This window comes from Myiozetetes cayanensis, unplaced genomic scaffold, assembly GCF_022539395.1.
Source record: "Myiozetetes cayanensis isolate MyiCay16 unplaced genomic scaffold, myiCay2020 scf2-11, whole genome shotgun sequence".
Lineage (NCBI taxonomy): Eukaryota > Metazoa > Chordata > Aves > Passeriformes > Tyrannidae > Myiozetetes > Myiozetetes cayanensis.
The window spans coordinates 12617204-12635027 of record NW_026087411.1 but is presented as its reverse complement, the minus strand read 5'-3'; the positions used below and the strand labels follow the sequence as shown (position 1 = coordinate 12635027).

The window sequence follows — 17824 nt, the reverse complement described above, 5'->3', positions numbered from 1 at the left end:
AGGAATATAAGTTATCATTTATTTCTGAAACTCTAAAACAGGACTTATTTCATAATCATGATCCTTATAGTAATAATTGGTGTCTAACAAAAGAACAACAAAGGAACCAACACTACAGAGCAAAAGTGAGCATTATAACTAAATAATAGTTTATTCTTGGTGAGTTGTCCAATAATCACTACTTACATAAATATATTTAGCAATAGGGCAGATTAGAACCATTTTCCTTGTGGGCAGTCTGTTGCAGAGGAACAGTATTGTACTGTAGTAATATCTTTTTCAGCCCCCAAAAACACTGATAGCTTTCAAATTAAAATATTTTTGTTACTAAACAGTGCCCATAGAAGTCACTTGCTATAGACAGAAATTACAAAATATCAATGCTGGATTAGCCAGGATATTGACTTTTCATGATGGGATCTCAACTTAAATCCATCATTTCCAGTTTGTCATTCTCAAATCTCAGATGCACAAAGTAACCATTTTAAAGTCCACATCTGCATCTCCACAGCCACAGAGATCTTGTTTCCACACCTATGCTATTTCCACCATCCAGGGTTGTCAACAGAAAGCCAGCTGGAGTATTTTTACATAGACTTTAGACTGCTTTCACTTTTACTTCTTTTTTTACTTTTCCTTTTTTTTAATACCAGAAAGGCAGACATCAAAGATGTGGAATTTTCAGTCCTACTGAGCAAGGGGAAAGGATGAGGAAAGCGAGAGGGAAGAGAGTTTAATTTTCCTTTAGATTGGAAGAATAAAGCTTCTACATTTGTACAATATGTACAACTTGGCAAGAGCAAATACAGCAGCACTGATACTGACAGGTGTTTCCATCAGTATAGGAAGGAACACATCAGACTAAGAAGCATGTGAGAACCATCCCTTGTATTGATTTCATAATTTACACAACACAGAAATTCCTTTGACTTACAAACCCCAGTGTACTGTATTGTACTGATGTATTGTACTGTATTGCCTACTGAATACATTTTGAGCACTGTGTTACATTTCAGTGGACTGAGAACTTCCATCACAAGTCCTTGTACCTGAAAAGATGCTCTCCAATGAGGCATCAGGTGATACAGCATTGGATCAAAACAATTTTTGGGGACCATTCATGTTTTATTATAGTTTCTTGTACTGGATAAATGCGCTACCCAGAGCAACACACCTAGCAAGGACAGTCTAGCAAGACCAAGCGTTATACAGATCCTGACACAAAATGTTTTCAGGCTTTTTATCGTAGTCCCCCAACGTCTTTTATATGAAAGGTGTGCCAATCTAGACTGCTCAAAGATCCATTACAGCCATGCATTTCCGAACTACATACACCTCACCTACAGACTACCAGGAAAAACAATACAGCTTAACCCAAAATTGCCCAAAGCACAACAGATGGCTACAAAAGACAATGAGCTGCTATTATTACATCTCTGATTTTATCTAACTGCTAATTAGGAAAAGAATCAGGGCTGCTTTCAGTGATACAGCCTCCTAAGTTCTGACTACGCATACTTTTAGGGACTTCCTGAGCAGGAGGCTGCATCTGCATAATGGTATTCAGATTGGTTTTGAGTTGATCATTTTACCATTAATTTATCTATCTACTTTTGGAGTTCACTTGACTGCAAAGTCATTCTGGGGCATTAAGTTCTACAAATTACTTGTGGATCACTTAAAAAGCATTTCCCTTTTGAGAGTTCATATGTGCTTCAAAGTAATTTTCTAAGTTCTTCTGTTATGAAAAACACTTCAATAGCAATATCTGTGTCCTTCAAGAAATTAATAATCATACAGACCCATCAGCTTCCTCTGTTTTTCCAAATTAAAGACTCTTTCTTATTAAATAAAATATTCACCTATTTAGACAAATTTGTTGACTATTGTATATAAGTAACTTTTTATTGCCAGTATTTCTCATTTACTTTCTCTGTACATTTACTGATTTACCTTACTGATTGTTTTAAACATAGTTTTAGTCATAAAGGGCCAGATGACACCTTCATCATCACTGGGTTATTGCTCCCAAACACACACTATTGTGCTATCTCCTGCACAGTAAACATGTTTGCGAGAAGTCAGACTTAAATCTTAACAAAGCTGCTGCATAATTTTCCTTCAGGGTCTTCTGTAGAAGTCTTCCTTAATAACAAGGTGGGTAAGGTTGCTGTTTCATTTAAATCAGGTTGCTGTTTCACTGAGATCATTGCTACTGTCTCATAAAGTCTTTGAATGTTGCCTGTAGATTTTTTTGGGAAGAGTAACTGCATTTTCAGTTCTTTGCATCAGAGGACAACTTTTCTTCTTAGTTTGGTCAGCAACCATAAGAAGATTCCCATCTAAGACTATTCCCAAAAGTAATTTTAAAATAAAATAATGCGTTGCGTAACTCCTAACATATGTACTGTTCAGGCCACTAATTTCAGGGTAGCACCTTCTTCCTGACTATGTCCACAGCACAGACTTACCTGGAATATTGGATATTAACACTTCCCTAGCATGGAATAAAAACCCAGGCTCATGCAGCTAGTTTCCACTAAATTCACTAAGGGCCTAGGTCTCAGCCTTAGCTTTCTAGCAACATGCTATTACTCACTGTCAGTGCTGTCAGATTCAATTCTCTACCGCTTTTATTCTTGGTCTTCAGCCTTTTTTCTTGACTGACGCCTTACTACTAGACAAACACAAGCACTTCATTTGTCATAAGTCTGGCATGCTACTCTTTCCTCTCTTCCTTCCTAACTTCTTTCTGCCACTTCAGACCTTTGGCTTATCCTAACTGACACAATAGCAACGGTAACTCTCTGTGCATTCTGAATCTTGAAGCAGAAGCATGAAAATTCTATATAATCTATGCAGTCATCATATGTTGCAGCCTTTAAATACTTTGTGTGATCTTAACACAGGAGCTTCCAGAATTATAAACATTGTTTTACAGTATTAAAGTTAACTGACCTCCCCAGGAGCAATTTTTCTAGTTTTTCTCTTTTTTATTACATATACAAACTAAATTCTGACTTCAAAAATCAGTTTTTAAAGTTGTACTTCAGCAGTACAGAACCAGCCAGCATCAGAATAGGGAAGTGGACAGTTTAAATTCTTAAACTATGTAATTATTTCACTTGCCTTGCCTTTTTCCAAAGCCTTTGTCTAGTATTTATTTCATATGAGATGACTGAGGACTGAGCAGAGGAGTGGTCAACCAGCACATGGTACCCAATCAAGGCCTCTATGTGCAATGATTTTAAGAATACTATTATATGGTTACACTAAGACTAATATGGTTTTCTTATTTAATTGTCTTCATAATGGTGAAAAACAATACCTTTTTTTTTCATAGTGAAGAGAATTGAGATAAAATTTTGAAATATTTAAAAACTTTAGAAACTTTATTCCCATTTTTTAGGTCACGTGAATTCTTAGGCTAGCTCTGTACTATACCCTCACTTGTACTACACTCATACATCCAAACTACCCAGTTTTGCAGCCGTATTTGGGAACAAGCTTTGGTGGAGTATCAGAGAAAAGAGGTAGAGATGCTTGAGCCCAGAGTGGACAGGCCAGGCATGACCTGCCCTTCTTTCAAAAGCAGAACCTGAGCTCCAAAACTACATATGCACTGCTTTCACACCATATTTTTTTTGCTTGAAATCAGAACACTGGGAAAAAGAGAGTGACAATACAAATCACATTTTAATTGAATGTTAGTTTTTCGTTTCCTATATAATTTAGAGACACTTTCTGGTAAATATATTGCACAGTTTTGTATTATCAGATCTCAGGGTTCATGCAGGCATCTGTCTGTAGAGGCCATGCTGAACCACCCTTTGAAGATTAAGACATTGAATACTGTGACTTCTGTCAAAACAAGAGATAAAAACAGTCTTTCAAACAGCACAGTCATGTTGTGAAAACAGAAGACAATTCTAGGTCAGGGATTTCATCCTCTGGTCCTCTGACCCTGTAAGGAGTCAATGGAGATGACTGACAAAAGCCAGCCTGTTGGCCATAGAGTTACATTCACCAAGCAGGGGTCTACAGAGACACAGGAGAAGTAAGGGGAGGTTATAAAGTGTGAAGGCTGGCCTCTGTTGTCTCACATGGAAATTAGGCAAAAGTAAGTATGTGTCAAACCAGTCCCTCTAGTGCTCTTCTCCTTGTTCTGCACCAGGCTCTGAATATGTTTTTGTACCATCTTCCAGTCACTTTACTTTTATGAAATGATGTACCACAACACTTCATTACTTTCAGCTCTACTATCGAAAGATTAAAATAGAAGCACCTTAAATTATGCTTCTGATAAAATCCAGAGCGTCCTTTCTTTTGTTACCCAGTTTGGCAGGAGTTAGCTTGTGTTTCCTCGCAATCACTTACCAAGCGATGTCAAAAAGTCAGATATGTCTCAAAGTTTCTGAAAACATTTCTCAGCCTGGATTTCTTCCTTCACTGCACCATTGCCATTTGACAAGGGCACTCTCACTCTGCAGTATAAAAGATATTTCACATATGGCCCAGCTACTGCACAAGTCATGTGTTTTTATTTCAGCTTTTTTTCATAAAGAGTGGAAATCCTAGTTCTTAGTTCAGAGGCGCACAAGGATGCTTTTGACACTTAGCAAACAACTCTCCAGCCTCCAAAAGCACACACTTTTGGGTCTTGATGTTGAAAGAGATTGCAATGATGTATTATGATTCTGTGAGTCCTTATTTTTCTTTTTAGATTGTATAACATATGACTGTACTCTACGCTGGAGACTAGTACCTCAGACGTGTAAGAATCAAAGAACTCTCCCCACCCTCTTTCATGATCTACTTGAACTAAAAACATGTAGAAACCTATTGAAAAGCATTATTTCTGAATAAGCATTACAAACCTCATGGGTTTATATGTACATAAATTCTCTGTGTGTGCATGCATATGTATGTATGTATACATACACGTTCAGGGGAGAAGGCTTTGATTCTTGAAATTACAGACTGGCAGAATTATGCAAACAGCTGTTCAGCAGGACTGGCTTACTAATGAGTCATATCTGCCACCCTTTCTAAGCCAAAAGCTGTCATTCAGATGCAATCAGGCTAGTTAAGTTCCAGGTCCCTATAAAACTGTTCATTTGAAGTAAATGTAATCTTGAAGGGCCTCAACACCAGAAGCTGCAAAAAAAGTTTGAAACCAATCTGCCTGAAGAAAGAAGTGACAAGGGAAGTTAGAATTTATTTATTATTCTCCTCCCCCAAAATATATTTTTCTTAAGCTTGTGAAGAATAAAAACCACTCTAAAAAAATTCTTCAGGTTTAATCACCATGTAGGAAATAACTACAGAAAAGGGAGCTGTCCTGTCCCTGTAGGGAATGCTCCTAGGCAACAGAAAGTTTGACAAAAATTCCCTCCCTCCAGGAGCTGAGTACAGACCCAGAAAAAGGGATCTGGCTCTAAGATAGGACAGCAGGAACCTAAGCAAGGAGTACACAGAACCCACGCAGACTCCACCACAGCAGGTGGGTATGTGTGTGGAGGACACGTCTGGGGAAGGTTGTGATCAAAGGTCTTTAACAGAGGTTTTTCATTTAGTAAATATTTCTCTGGTCTGTGGATAAAGGTAGAATTTGGGGGGGCTTTATTGTGGAAGGAGACAGCAGCGTTAGAACATTTATTTCCTACAAGAGTGAAGCAAAAATGAAACACAGGCACAGCAAGAGGAAAAGAGAAACAAGGTCTTACTGTACCAGTTAGAACTACCAGGATATTTAGAGTTAAGGGTATATAAGCTTGAGTGCTGTGATGGGCAGACACCTTACCTAGGACAGACATATGCACAGGCTAACAACCCAAACTACAGTTCTACTCTGCATGTTTTAACTACTTTAAAAGTCCTTAATGTCATTTTTCATTGCTTTGAAAACACCATCAACAGGCAGATCTGCTACTGGTGATTGCAATTTGTCATAATTTTCATGTCTGAAATGCAGATGGTACATTAAAAAACTGATGCAAGGGTATTTTGGATCCCCAGACAAATAAATAAAATACTCTGCAGCATCAATTTCTTTTATACTGGTCTATCAACCTTTTCAAGGTTTTAAGGTTTAAAAAGCATAAACAATTCTTGCTTCCATGTTAGGATCCAGATATGTGATGGTTCCTGCTTTGTTTTGGAGAGGCTGTAAGGAATTGCAAAAGGAAGAGACTAAGAATATTTAGGATTTAAACTGGTACATTCAAACTTCTTCAAAAAGTTCCTGCTTAGAGGACCCATAAGCTACAGCTCATAGGACTGAAAATATCTATAAATATTGTGATTCAAAGAATTAATAAAATTTGATTCGAGCTTAATAGTTTTAGCTTTTAAATTTTAATTTTGTCTAAATAAATTTTGGATTTGTCTGAAAAAAAGATTTTTGAATCTTCAAAAATTGTACAGCAATCTCAAATACCTTCTAGTCTCTGGGAGAGAAAGGATTTACACTTCTTTATGTTAATAGTTTTCTACATAAGCAGGGAAATGCGTCTCAAGAAGCTTATTTGGTTGAAATTAAACAACATATTCCTGAAAATTTATTTTCTTCCAAAATAATTTTCTTGGGGTTACAGTGCAAGTTATAAAGAAGCCTGTGAAAGAGACACAAAATCGGCTACTGGTGGAGGAGTAACTTTCTGTAGCTGCCTACCTTCAACTATAAAAATGAAGCCACAGCAAACACATATTTTAAAGTAAAATATCTTTATAAGAAATTAGTCACATAAGAAGCCATGATGACATTCTGGTGATGCCAGTTTGATGAAAAAAACACTGCTTCCATGTCATTCATAACTATGTCAGGCTTCCTCGAGAGAGATAAAGAAAAAAGCTGCTTTTTTCCTCGAGGGAAATTAAAAAAAAAAAAAAAAACACCACACACAAAAAAAAAACCACTTTGGTCTCATTCACAATCTAAGAGATGAATGGAAAGAAAAGGGAGAACGCAGCTGATGTAAATGTAAGATGAAAACAGGCATGGCATACAGCTGTGGATCCTAGCACAGAGAGTTCTTCTCCCCATGTTGACCACAAGCCCACAGAGGACCCAAGGAGATCAGCTTGTGGGATCAAGGTCAATTCAGCTAATTCTGCTCACTCATTAATTCTTTTCTGTTTGTTTGTTTGTTTTAAATGCAAGCACATTTTTGTGGGCATTCAGTTTTCAGAAGAAACCACATACCCTGACAGGGGCTGGACTTAAAACTCTACAAAAATATTACTGCTGAGACAGCTTGGTGTAGCATTCTGAAAACTTGTTCAGATTTCAAAATAAAGGCTTTATAAGACAAGAATTACCACATACAACACTTGGAATACATTAAAATATTGTGCAGTTTAGTGTAATTGTATTTTTCCATTTGTTAGGATTTTCAGAATAAACATATTTGAAGAATTTTTCTGCTAAAGGAACCAGAAATTAAGTATGTTCCATTATTAACTTATGTTTCTTTGTACCTTTACTTGAAAACTCTTCATTAATTTTCAGAATTTACTCCCTAAGATAACACTAATAATTCACATTAGCTTATTAGGACATTCTAGGTATCTAAAATAAGTGAAATTTTTCTCATTTCCTATTTTTGTATGAGAAAATACACTAACCAACTTGATGATTGGATATTAAAAAGGAACTTTTTTTCCATTTTGGTTTAAAAAGTTCAACAAAAACAAATAACTGCTGAGCAATATCACATAATTAGGTGATATTTACATAAAAAGCTCTTCTTTTTTTTTTAATCAGCTTTTTCTTTGGCAGGAGGACAAACAGTTGCCTGTCATTGCCAAGACATCCCACGGTGTAAAATACTGGTCACATCCTTATGTCCTAGGAACAACAGGAATTCTGGGTGAGGGGAAAGAACATTCATTGTTGTTTACACACCTCATTTCCTCTATAGGATCTTCAGGAACCTAGAGAGGGTATGATGTGTATGAAAAAATAACAACCACTTTATGAAGTCACTGGATATCATATTCAGCAGGCTCACCTGTTCCCAGAGACAACCCCGGGAGGTGACATGAAGTAGACACAAGTACTTTGTGGCTTTGCAGGAGTACATGACTGCAACTTGAACATCAGCAATGTAACCTAAGGTCTCTTTACATTTGCTACTATGGACAGGTGCATAAATGCGGCAGGAAATTTTGCTAGGTACTTGGCAATACACTTTGTGCATCTGAGTTTAGAAACTGTCTCTATCATTTTAAATGCTTAGTGGTAAGCTTGCTATAGGGAACAGTCAACAAACGAAAAGAAACTTAGAATTAGATTGAAATAATTAAGATACAAGTGCTCCATTTAGAGAATTATTTCATTCTTTAATGCTTATGGTTACTTGTGTGTGTGTAGCTGGATTACTCCCAGATTTCTATCAGCTTCTGCCAACAAAAAGCTCAGTGGAGGAGGGAAAAACTTAGACACAAGATGTAAAAAAATACCTAATATATATGAAGATCAGGTTCATATATTTAGTCATATATACATTAAATCCCCACAGTCTGAACTGCATTACTCTTTTATTCTGTCTCCTGACAGTTGCATGGCAGGGCCAAGTTGAGGCATAGACAGAGAAACCAAAACACCATTCATGAGGAGTTGTAGAGTGGATGAATTGTAGAGTGTTCTTCTTCCAAAAGAAGAAGTAGTAGCAAAGTATCTGACCACATCCCTTTCTACAGCTTTATAGTTGTATTCTATATCATACATAACCTTCACCAAACCAATGTTTTCTCATCTATTAATAACTGAGATCCTTTCAAGACCTTCTAACACCAGACCATGCACAGCTTGTTGCTCTGTTGTATTCTCATTTGACTCACCAAGGCAATGTTGGTACTTCCACAGGCTTCCCTCCTGGGATGTTTCTCTAGCTGTAGATTTAGATATACCAGCAGTGAGTGCCGTGCACTGCCCACCTCAGTACCATTTGGCACAGCATGCACTGATCCATTTAATACTGTTGTTAATACTGGCTTCTGGCTACAGCAAAAGGAGTTGAAACTGCCTGAAAAAAATGGTCTCTTGGGTGTACAGATACGCTCTGCATGATGTTTGCACATTTTTAATATGGTACTAAATAGAAGTGCTCACAAAATATCAAAATAATTATGTGCCCGGATATATCTCTCAGGGCCATTTATTGCTGTTGTTCCTTGCGCGTATATTTTGTTACAGTGAGGCAACAAGTAACTGAAGTGGTTTAGACCGAGAGAGATTTGCAACACTGGACCATGGAAGTCATAGACAGATAAGGTCATGAAGACCACTTCTTTGTCAACACAGGAATAATGCTGCTTGACTGGGCTGAAAGGTTGTGAGGAACACCCAGGTAATTTTTCTGAGGTAGCTGAGGCTATTTGGCTGCCATCATCAGAGCACTTTATTTTGTTAGCTTTGCACATTTTCTATGCTGCATAGCAGCTCTCCAATGCCCCATATTTTACATCTATATAAAATATATGAAATCTATAAAAGTATAATTCTCTCCTGCTACACCCAGAGGAGGCATAGGATTAATGTGACAATACAAAGTTTCAGGAATTCTAAGCCCAGGGAATAAAACTGTGTGTGCTGAAAAGTTCCCAATATTATTGTACCAGAAGGGGGTTTGGTGACTGGTGAGATAAAATAAGGATGGAGAAGACAAGAGGGGAAAATTCACTATCCTATGTGTATTTATAGAAACGCACAACTCTTTTGTGAACAGGTTTGCAACAAAAGGAAGATTTTGGCTCCTGGGTGCTAGGGAAACTGGATTGTCATTCCACTTTTACATATATTTTTGTTGGAATTTGTGCTCTCCAACTAATCTCTCCAAATGTGCTCACCTGACTAAGTTACCACATATCATACTGCCAGTGGACAGTCTTGGGATAGTCAAGCCTGATTCTGAGTAAGGATTAAATGGCAGAGCAGAAGTTGTGAAGATTGAAAAAGCCTGACATGAAAAGCACCTTGAGCAATGACTATCATGAAACAGGGCCAAACCAGCTCCTGGATTCCCAGGACACTAAGTTCAAAAGAAAAAGTTTATAATGACTTTCATCATAGTTTGACTCATGGTAAATACTTGATTAAAGAAGACATTACATCCTGTAAGCTCTGTAATTTTCTTCACACGCACACTAATCATTCCAGCTTCCTTCTACTCTAGCACATGATAATTTTCAGTTTTATAGCTTTTATGAATTCTCAAATATCATTTACTTTTTCCTCTCATGCACTATTTATTTTTATTCATATAGACACCCAATAAAAACTAAAGAAACACTCCATTGTATTGTAATAGCAGTCAGAGTTAATCCCAGAGTGACAAAATGTATTCCAGTAATTTAGCTTCTGTGACAAAGTGGTAACTAGGGAAGAAATATGAACCCATGTTTAAGATAGACTTGGAAATATTAATTTGAGATTCTCTTTTACCATTGCTTTCCCATTTTACTTTGAACAAGTAGAATTTCCCAGCCCTTAAACAACTTGATGTCATTCATTAACAGTTACTCTACTTAAAGAAAGGCACCCAAAGGTGCACCCTGTGCCTCAACTCTTCTGCTATAAAGGAGTGTTACAGCACATTCCTCCCTCCACATCACGGTGTTCTTCTTTATAGAGGAGGAGAAGGGAACAAGGAGAAATGAAGTTTTTCTTTTAGCCCTACAACAAGCAGAGCAAACTCTTCCCACAACTTTTTGTCATCCAAGTGCTGAGGAAGACTGTGTCACCTCCTCATGCTTCATACATCTGTGTTTTTCTGGTCATACCAAGATCACCAGCGAAGACGGGAGATAATACTGATATGGTTATCTGAGTTCTGATGATTGTACTGAAACTCATTACTTTACACAGAACATCAAATGGGCATTGAATGCTGATGAAGTGGTTTTTTATTATCAATCTGTGCTTCTGGGTAAAGAATCATAAATGCTAAAATATCTAAGTACTCCAGAGCAAACTTCAAGAGTTTTTGCCTTAAGGTCCATCTCACAGATGATGTAAGATAATATTGCTTCAAATTTTCTTGTTTTATCTTCACAAGCACAGGATCTGACCTAAAAATTTCATATGAGGTTATTTATAGTAGCTACAAGAGATACTTTTCATCAGAATGTGCTTGTATATTTCTCTGAAAGATTATCTCACATTCTTCTGGTAAAACCACTGAAACATGGTTACTACACAGCATCAAAATTACTATTTGCAGCATCTCCTCAGGCATGCCTAGTCAAGATTCATGGAGACAGGAACTGTCTGACAGCCATTTAAAGGGAAGCAATTTTGGAACACATTTTAGCAACAGGACAGGTGAGAAATCATAAACAAGACTTTTTCCCAGCTTACCTTTAAAATTCAGAAGTAGTGTACCATAAAAATAATTCAGTACATCAGAACTCTGCATTCAAATCTGAAAAAATCCCACATCCATGCTGATGCTCAAGGCAGATCAGTCTAGAGGTAAAATCGACTTCTAATTTCCCAGCTATTTCTGCTGTCAAAAAACACCTCCAGAAAGCTTTGCTGCCCATGCAGCTGGCATGCTCCAGAGCTCCTACTCATCAGGGTCTGGATGCTGACCACCCTCTCCTGCTCTTCCCTGTCTCATCTCAGGCTATGTAGACCCAGACCGCCTCATGTATACTGTTAGAGTAAATCCTTGCTAACTCTTGGTAACTCCAACCTCATATTTCACTGTTTTACCCCAAAACCAATGTTATTTAGCAATCCCCTGATATTCCCTCCAGTGCCACTGGATATTCCTAAGAACATGAGATTTAAGTTAGAATGGGACTCATAAGGCTCCAGATCTGGTTCTGCGCTACTGTAAATAAATATTTCCTACGGTTCTGAGGCAAGTGACCTGCAAGGGTAAAGTCATGTTTGTAGGAACACACCAATGCACGTCATTTGTGGATATGTCTTTAAGAAGTGGAGAAGTTTGAGATTTAAGATCAAAATAGGAAGCCCATGGTACTTTCCTGTACTTAAAACAAAATCAGTAAAAAGAAACATACAGCTGGAAGGAAAGCTAGCCTGATGAAATCACAGTAAATTAGAAGTCCTTCAAGGCAATGAATGGTGTTGTTTCTTCCTCAGAATTAGACACTTCAAATATTGATAGAATTAGTAAGGCACAATCAATACACCAATTCCTTTGTGAACTATTAATTATATATATTGCTGATGAATAATCATTTAATTAGCATAATGGGAGGCTTCTGTAAAAAGGCTGTCTACAAAGTATATTGGACCTAAAAATAGCAATAGCTTTTCAACCCTGAGGCTTTGCATGAAAATGCCATTGCTCAACTTCTGGTCTTAACACTTGTTACATCACTTGGCCAATACAGAGTTTTGCTTACAAGGGTTTTGCCCCTTATCACTGTAGTACTGCCACGTATAATTTGTTCCTCTAAGGCACGGTGACAAGGGTTTGGTATGGATTACCTGAATCAGTTCATCAAGCTCTGTTGCATTCACACAGGAATGCTGAGATACAAACGTCTGCTTCTGAATCACAATGGTGGTTCTCTGGGAGGTCTCATGAGGCTGCTCCAGGGCTTTAAATACTGTTGCTCCAATTATTAAATACACGACTACCACCAGAAAAATTGTTGAGACTGTCTTCCATTTCATAACATTAATAGCTGAATCGTTTTCCTCCCGTGAAGCGAGCACGGTAGGCTTAGTGGAAAACGATAATCTTGGTTTGGAGTTTTGAGTAGCCGATTTGGGATCCAGCAAGTCAGGTGCCGCCACTGGCAAAAAAAACAACAACAACAAAAAAGTTAATGTTTACAGTACCACTTAGATTTTGTTAACTTCTTCACATAAATTCTGTTGCTTCTAACTGGAATTCTTAACTGTTGAATGTCTCTCTTACCCCCATGACACTTTACAGCAAATCAACATATTGCTCTGAGTAGTAGTATCCATTTCACAGGCATACACACATTTACAACATTTTCTATGTGTGTCCCTTTGTGATATTCAATCATTTCCAAAAGCAGATTTCAGTTACACTCTTGCATTTCATTAAATTACTACAAGGTAGTATTTTGCTGCAGAGATTCTTTTTGTCCGCTGCTCTCTTAAGCACTGCTAAGCAGCTTTCCAGCTGTTTTACCTCAGTGCTACAGAAGTAGCAGGAAAATACAAAACCTTCTTTCCTTCACCTATTTTGTACTGCACTCCAACAAATGCTCTCTGAGAACAGTTGCCAGATCACTTCCAAACTCCCCAGACAAAACCGTAAAAACAAGACATTGCTCAACCTACTGGTCTTAAAGTGCTAACTGCATATTGATTACACCTCTCAGAAAACACGAGTAAAACACATGTGTACTTACTGGAAGAGTCATACATTTGTTAGAGTGGGTATTTTTATTTACAGCTACAAAAACCCACCGGGTTGGGAAAAGAGCAGCTGAGTGTGTTATCAAGTATCTGGATAACTCATGTGACTACCAGCAATTACATGGGCACCAAAAAAAAATCCTCCACATCAACTGCAGGTAAAGGTCTCCTGCGGGAAGATGGCCACAACAGTGACCACAGAAGCTATATTTAAATTGTTTTGAATTACAAGTATGTTTTGAATGGCCAAGACACCGCTTCCAGCTGCCGGTGGGAAAAACCCAGATCTAAATCTAGAGGAAAGTCTCCCTCAGGACGGCGGAGATGGGACACGTCCCTGCAAGGGGAGCCGGTAGCCCTTGGTAGAGTCACAGAGTGAGCACCCGCCGGGCTCTGGCACACACCTCGGCGCCGGGAGAAGGGATCGAGAGGGAGGGTGGCAGCCCCGAGCCGGGACCGGGCGGGGACCAGGGACACCCCTCACAGCCCTCAGGCTGGGCGCCGGGCACTCCACGCGGTCCCGCCTCCCACCACCCCGGCCCCCGCCCCACGGGCACCCGGGGGTCGGGCACAGCCCCCCGCCCCCTGCTCCACACCTTGGCGGGGGAAGCCCCTTCCCCGCAGCCGCCTTCTCTCCCGTCGCAGCCCCCGAGACCCTTCGAGCCTCCAGGGACGGTGCCACGGACCGCTCCCCGCCCGCCCAGAGCAGCGCCGACCCGGCGCGGCCGCCGGCGGCGAACAAAGGAGCGGGCACCGGGCACCGCCGCTCCGCCGCCGGCCCCGCCGCCCCCTCCCCGAGGCCGGTGCAATGCGCCGGGGTTCGCCCGCAGCCCCCGAGGGGCGCAGCCCCGGTAGCCCCCGGGCAGCTGCCACGGGCTGGGATGCTCCGCTGCGGGGAGCGGCGCGGGGTGAGGCGGCCGGCGGCGGGGCCGGGGCGCGGCGCGAGCGAGACTGGGAAGGGAAGGGGAAGGAGCCAGGCAAGGTACAAAGGGGGCCCGGGCCGCCGCCGCGGCGAGGGGAGCATCCCGGGGTCCGGCGAGGGGGAAGCAGGGTCGCATGCAGCATCCGCAGGGCTGGGAGCGGGGAGGCACGCCATTGTGCTCGTACTCACTTCTTATTTACCGACCCGGTGCCCTCTCCTCGCTCCACGGGCAGGCATTTTTTCAGGGCTTGGGTAGATACAGTTAGAGCAAATAACAAAAATTAAAAATTAAAAAAAAAAAAAAAAGGAAAGGGAAGAAAAAGGAAAATAAAAGAAAGGCTGGAGCAGACGGAGAGGAAGAGGCTGATGGATGGGTCTGTAGGAGAGGGAGCGGCAGGGGCGGGCGGGCTGGCAACGCGGATCCCGCCGGCTCCCCCCGGCCCCGGGGCGTGCGAGGTGCCTCACGTCGCGCATCGCACATCGCACATCGCGCCGCGCCCGTGTGTGCGAGAGAGTGCGAGTGTGTGCGAGTGTGTGCGAGCGTGTCCGTGCCAGCCCGTGTGCGTGTATGTGTGTGTGTGTCCGTGCGTGCTCCGCTGCGCGGGGCGTGCGGAGCAGCCCGAGCCCGGCGGTGCCTTTTGTGGGGCGGCGGGGCAGCCGCACCGCTGGCTGTGGTGTCCCCCTGCCCCTCCGCGCCTCCTTCCGCGCCCCCCGCCAGCGGGGGAGGCAGCCTCTGCCGCGCCCGGCCCGCCGGGGGTGCGCGCCCCTCCGCGCTGGCACCCGGCTGGGCGGTGGACAGATGCTGCAGGGACGCGGGGAAAAGATGGAGCGGGGAGGTGGCGGGGGAGACAGAGCAGTACCTGCGGAGACCCAGGTCTCGCCTGGAAACGAGCGAGGAGAAAGGAGGGAAGGAGGGAGGAGAAGAGGAGAAGGCACCGGCCACCCCCGCTTGCGAGGCAGGACCTGCCGGCGGTCCCCGCTCCAGCCTCACACCCGGCTGCCTCGCCAGAGCCTCCCCGTGAACTTTTGAACTGTCCGAAATGTCACCGCATTAGTAGGAGCGGGGGGACGAGCGGGGAGACCTCGGCTCTCGCCGGAGAGCTGCGCGGGGCTGATGGGCCAGGCGGCTCCGTCCTCCCCGGCTCGGCCTGATTTTAACCCGGTACTTGGCAGCCTGGCGTTTTGCTGCAAGGAGTTAACTAGGTGGGATCTAGGAGTCAGGGATGGTAGCTGCTCTCCTATCGCACGCACCGCCTGCGCACCGCCTTCTTCCATTTCAGTCTTGATAGATACATTAGAAATGCTGCTTCAACTGTGGTTTCTGCCACTAAAAAGCCTGAAATTATTCTTGCTATCTTGGCAGCGGACTAACTCCCCTATTTCCCGGTTATCTATCACCAGTGACACTATCCATGGGTCAGTTGTTCACACTGGGGTGCTGAACATTGAGACTTGCCTAAAAGACAAAAGATGATTTACCAAGAGAAACCAAGAGCTGCTCCCACAACCATTCTCTTAAAAGTCTCTACAACCACTTAAAAAAATTACTCACCATAACAAATGGGTATAAGTCACAAGCATTTAAAGCCAGAGGCTGTATCTGTAAAATGGCCAAAGACAGTCATACATCGGGTGTTTAATGGGCTATAATCCTGCTTAAATCAGCAGCACCATCAGCAAACACTTTAGAAGTCACTTATTTTAACGCTTCTCCATATCAGTGTGACATAATACAAATGAGTGTAATATTGAGTTCCTTAGGACTCCACTTTCAGCAACATCAATCACACCAATCTACCCCAGTGTGTCCACACGTCTCCACAAGGTGCTGCACAGGGCAGGAAGCTGCCTCTGCTATTTCAGTCCAAGCTGTACCTCATTGCTCCCCATTGCTGTGAACCAGCAGCGCAGTTGTCGAGTAACAAGGGCCTCTGGGCCCAGTCCAAGAAATCCTTGCAAGCAGACCTTCAGTCATACGGTCAACTTCATCGACATGGTCCCAGTCCTCAAACAACAGAAGTGAAATGTCTGCTTCGGACTATTGATAATCCCTTGCTCAAGGAATTCTTGAAGATCTTTTTTATATCCCCCTTTTCTCCCCAAAAGATTTCTTAATTGTTAGTTCACGTAAACACTACCTCTTCCTATCCCATGGAAAAGAATCATTTGACAGGTTTTCTGCCAACATCCAGTGGGAGAACAGGCATGAAAATTTACCTCTAAGCGGAACCTGTGTCCATATAAAATATTGTGGAAAATAGTACTACATGCCCTTCTTTAGCAATCTAAATATTTGGAATGAGATTCTGTTTCTTCTTGAGTGAAGGAATTATTATTAAAAGCTGAAATAGGCTCATACTCATTGCTGACAAATTGAAATCAGTGGGAAGCCTTCCAATAGGTTCAGGAGGGTTTGGAGCAGGCCTTAAATTTAGGCATTCTACCCAACGGGCAGAAACCATTTGAGATCCACTCCAGGAGCCACTGCATTGGTGCCTTAACTTTCACAGTTGAAGAGCTGTCTCTCTGAAAGCAGTTATTTCCATTAATTACCTTGTAAATATCTCCAACATCTACTTTCAGTTTGCTGATAGTTTCCACCTATTGTGATCCCAGACGCAACCCTCAGATGGAGCTTATCACTTACTTAGAGAGGACTTGAGCTATGCATTCTCGTTTGTACCAGGGATGTAAACACTCCACATACAGTGGCGACAGATACCTTCAAATCCAGCAAGAAAACTAGTTATTTTTTTTTTGTGGTCCACAACAAAAATTATTGGGCATAGCAACTCCTACTTTCTGGAGGCCTTATATATCACCAGCATTTCCTCTATGGAGTCATGCCCTCCAATATTTTTTCCTAATGTACATCACACATTCTTTGAATATTGTGTGGGACCATTTTGCCCTCAAATTTGGAACTGACATTTTACTAGTTTGATGCAGTAGGCCTGAGTTTTACTAAACAAACACACTTAAAGGCTGCATATCATTGACAAAACTTCCTACCAGCCAACATGGACAAGATTAAGTAGTGAAAGGGCTACAACCTTGCAAGCAAATGGGCTTGCTGCTGAGCCAAAGAGATTTATCTGAACAAAGTGGAAAAAAAATGTTTCTAAGATTAAGTATAAGAAGGTTTGTGTATTTCATACCAACAGGAGAAAAATTCATAAAGTACATGACTGTCAAATGCTGTCTGAAAGTATATTGGCATGAGTTTGAGATGACCACAATACTTACAGACGGTGGCTGCTGGAAGCTGCTCAACTCTTTGAAATGCTAAAAGTAGGCTCAGCCAAGAGAGACCGGCATGTAGCATGCAGAGGAAGTCAGTTGCATGATAAACGTAGTAATCACATATTCATAGAAACAACAGCTGTAGATGATCTAAACGTAGCTTTGACAGGACAGGAGGTCACTTGCAAGGAAATAATTATTCCAGAAAAATGTTACCCTCAAAAGACCAGTTGAAAAATTGTACGTAAAAAGTATTCTTACCTTTCTCTAATGTTTTCTCTTTC

The 17824-nt window shown here is 41.4% G+C and overlaps 1 protein-coding gene across 4 annotated transcripts in view; it reads right to left on the bottom strand.

The window, feature by feature from the left end:
• Window positions 1-17824, bottom strand: part of KCNK2 (potassium two pore domain channel subfamily K member 2) — a 130050-nt gene that overhangs the window by 64337 nt on the left and 47889 nt on the right. Inside the window, exons 1-3 of one of the 4 annotated variants that reach the window (XM_050315171.1) lie at window positions 15158-15296; window positions 14487-14544; window positions 12467-12777 (exon numbers count right to left, since the gene is read on the bottom strand). In XM_050315171.1, coding sequence (XP_050171128.1) covers window positions 12467-12777; window position 14487 — 312 coding nt within the window. In that variant the 5' untranslated portion in view covers window positions 14488-14544; window positions 15158-15296. Of the gene's footprint in view, window positions 1-12466; window positions 12778-13971; window positions 14093-14486; window positions 14932-15157; window positions 15297-17824 lie in introns of those variants that run through there. The other 3 variants (XM_050315170.1, XM_050315172.1, XM_050315169.1) reach the window with 3 other exon arrangements.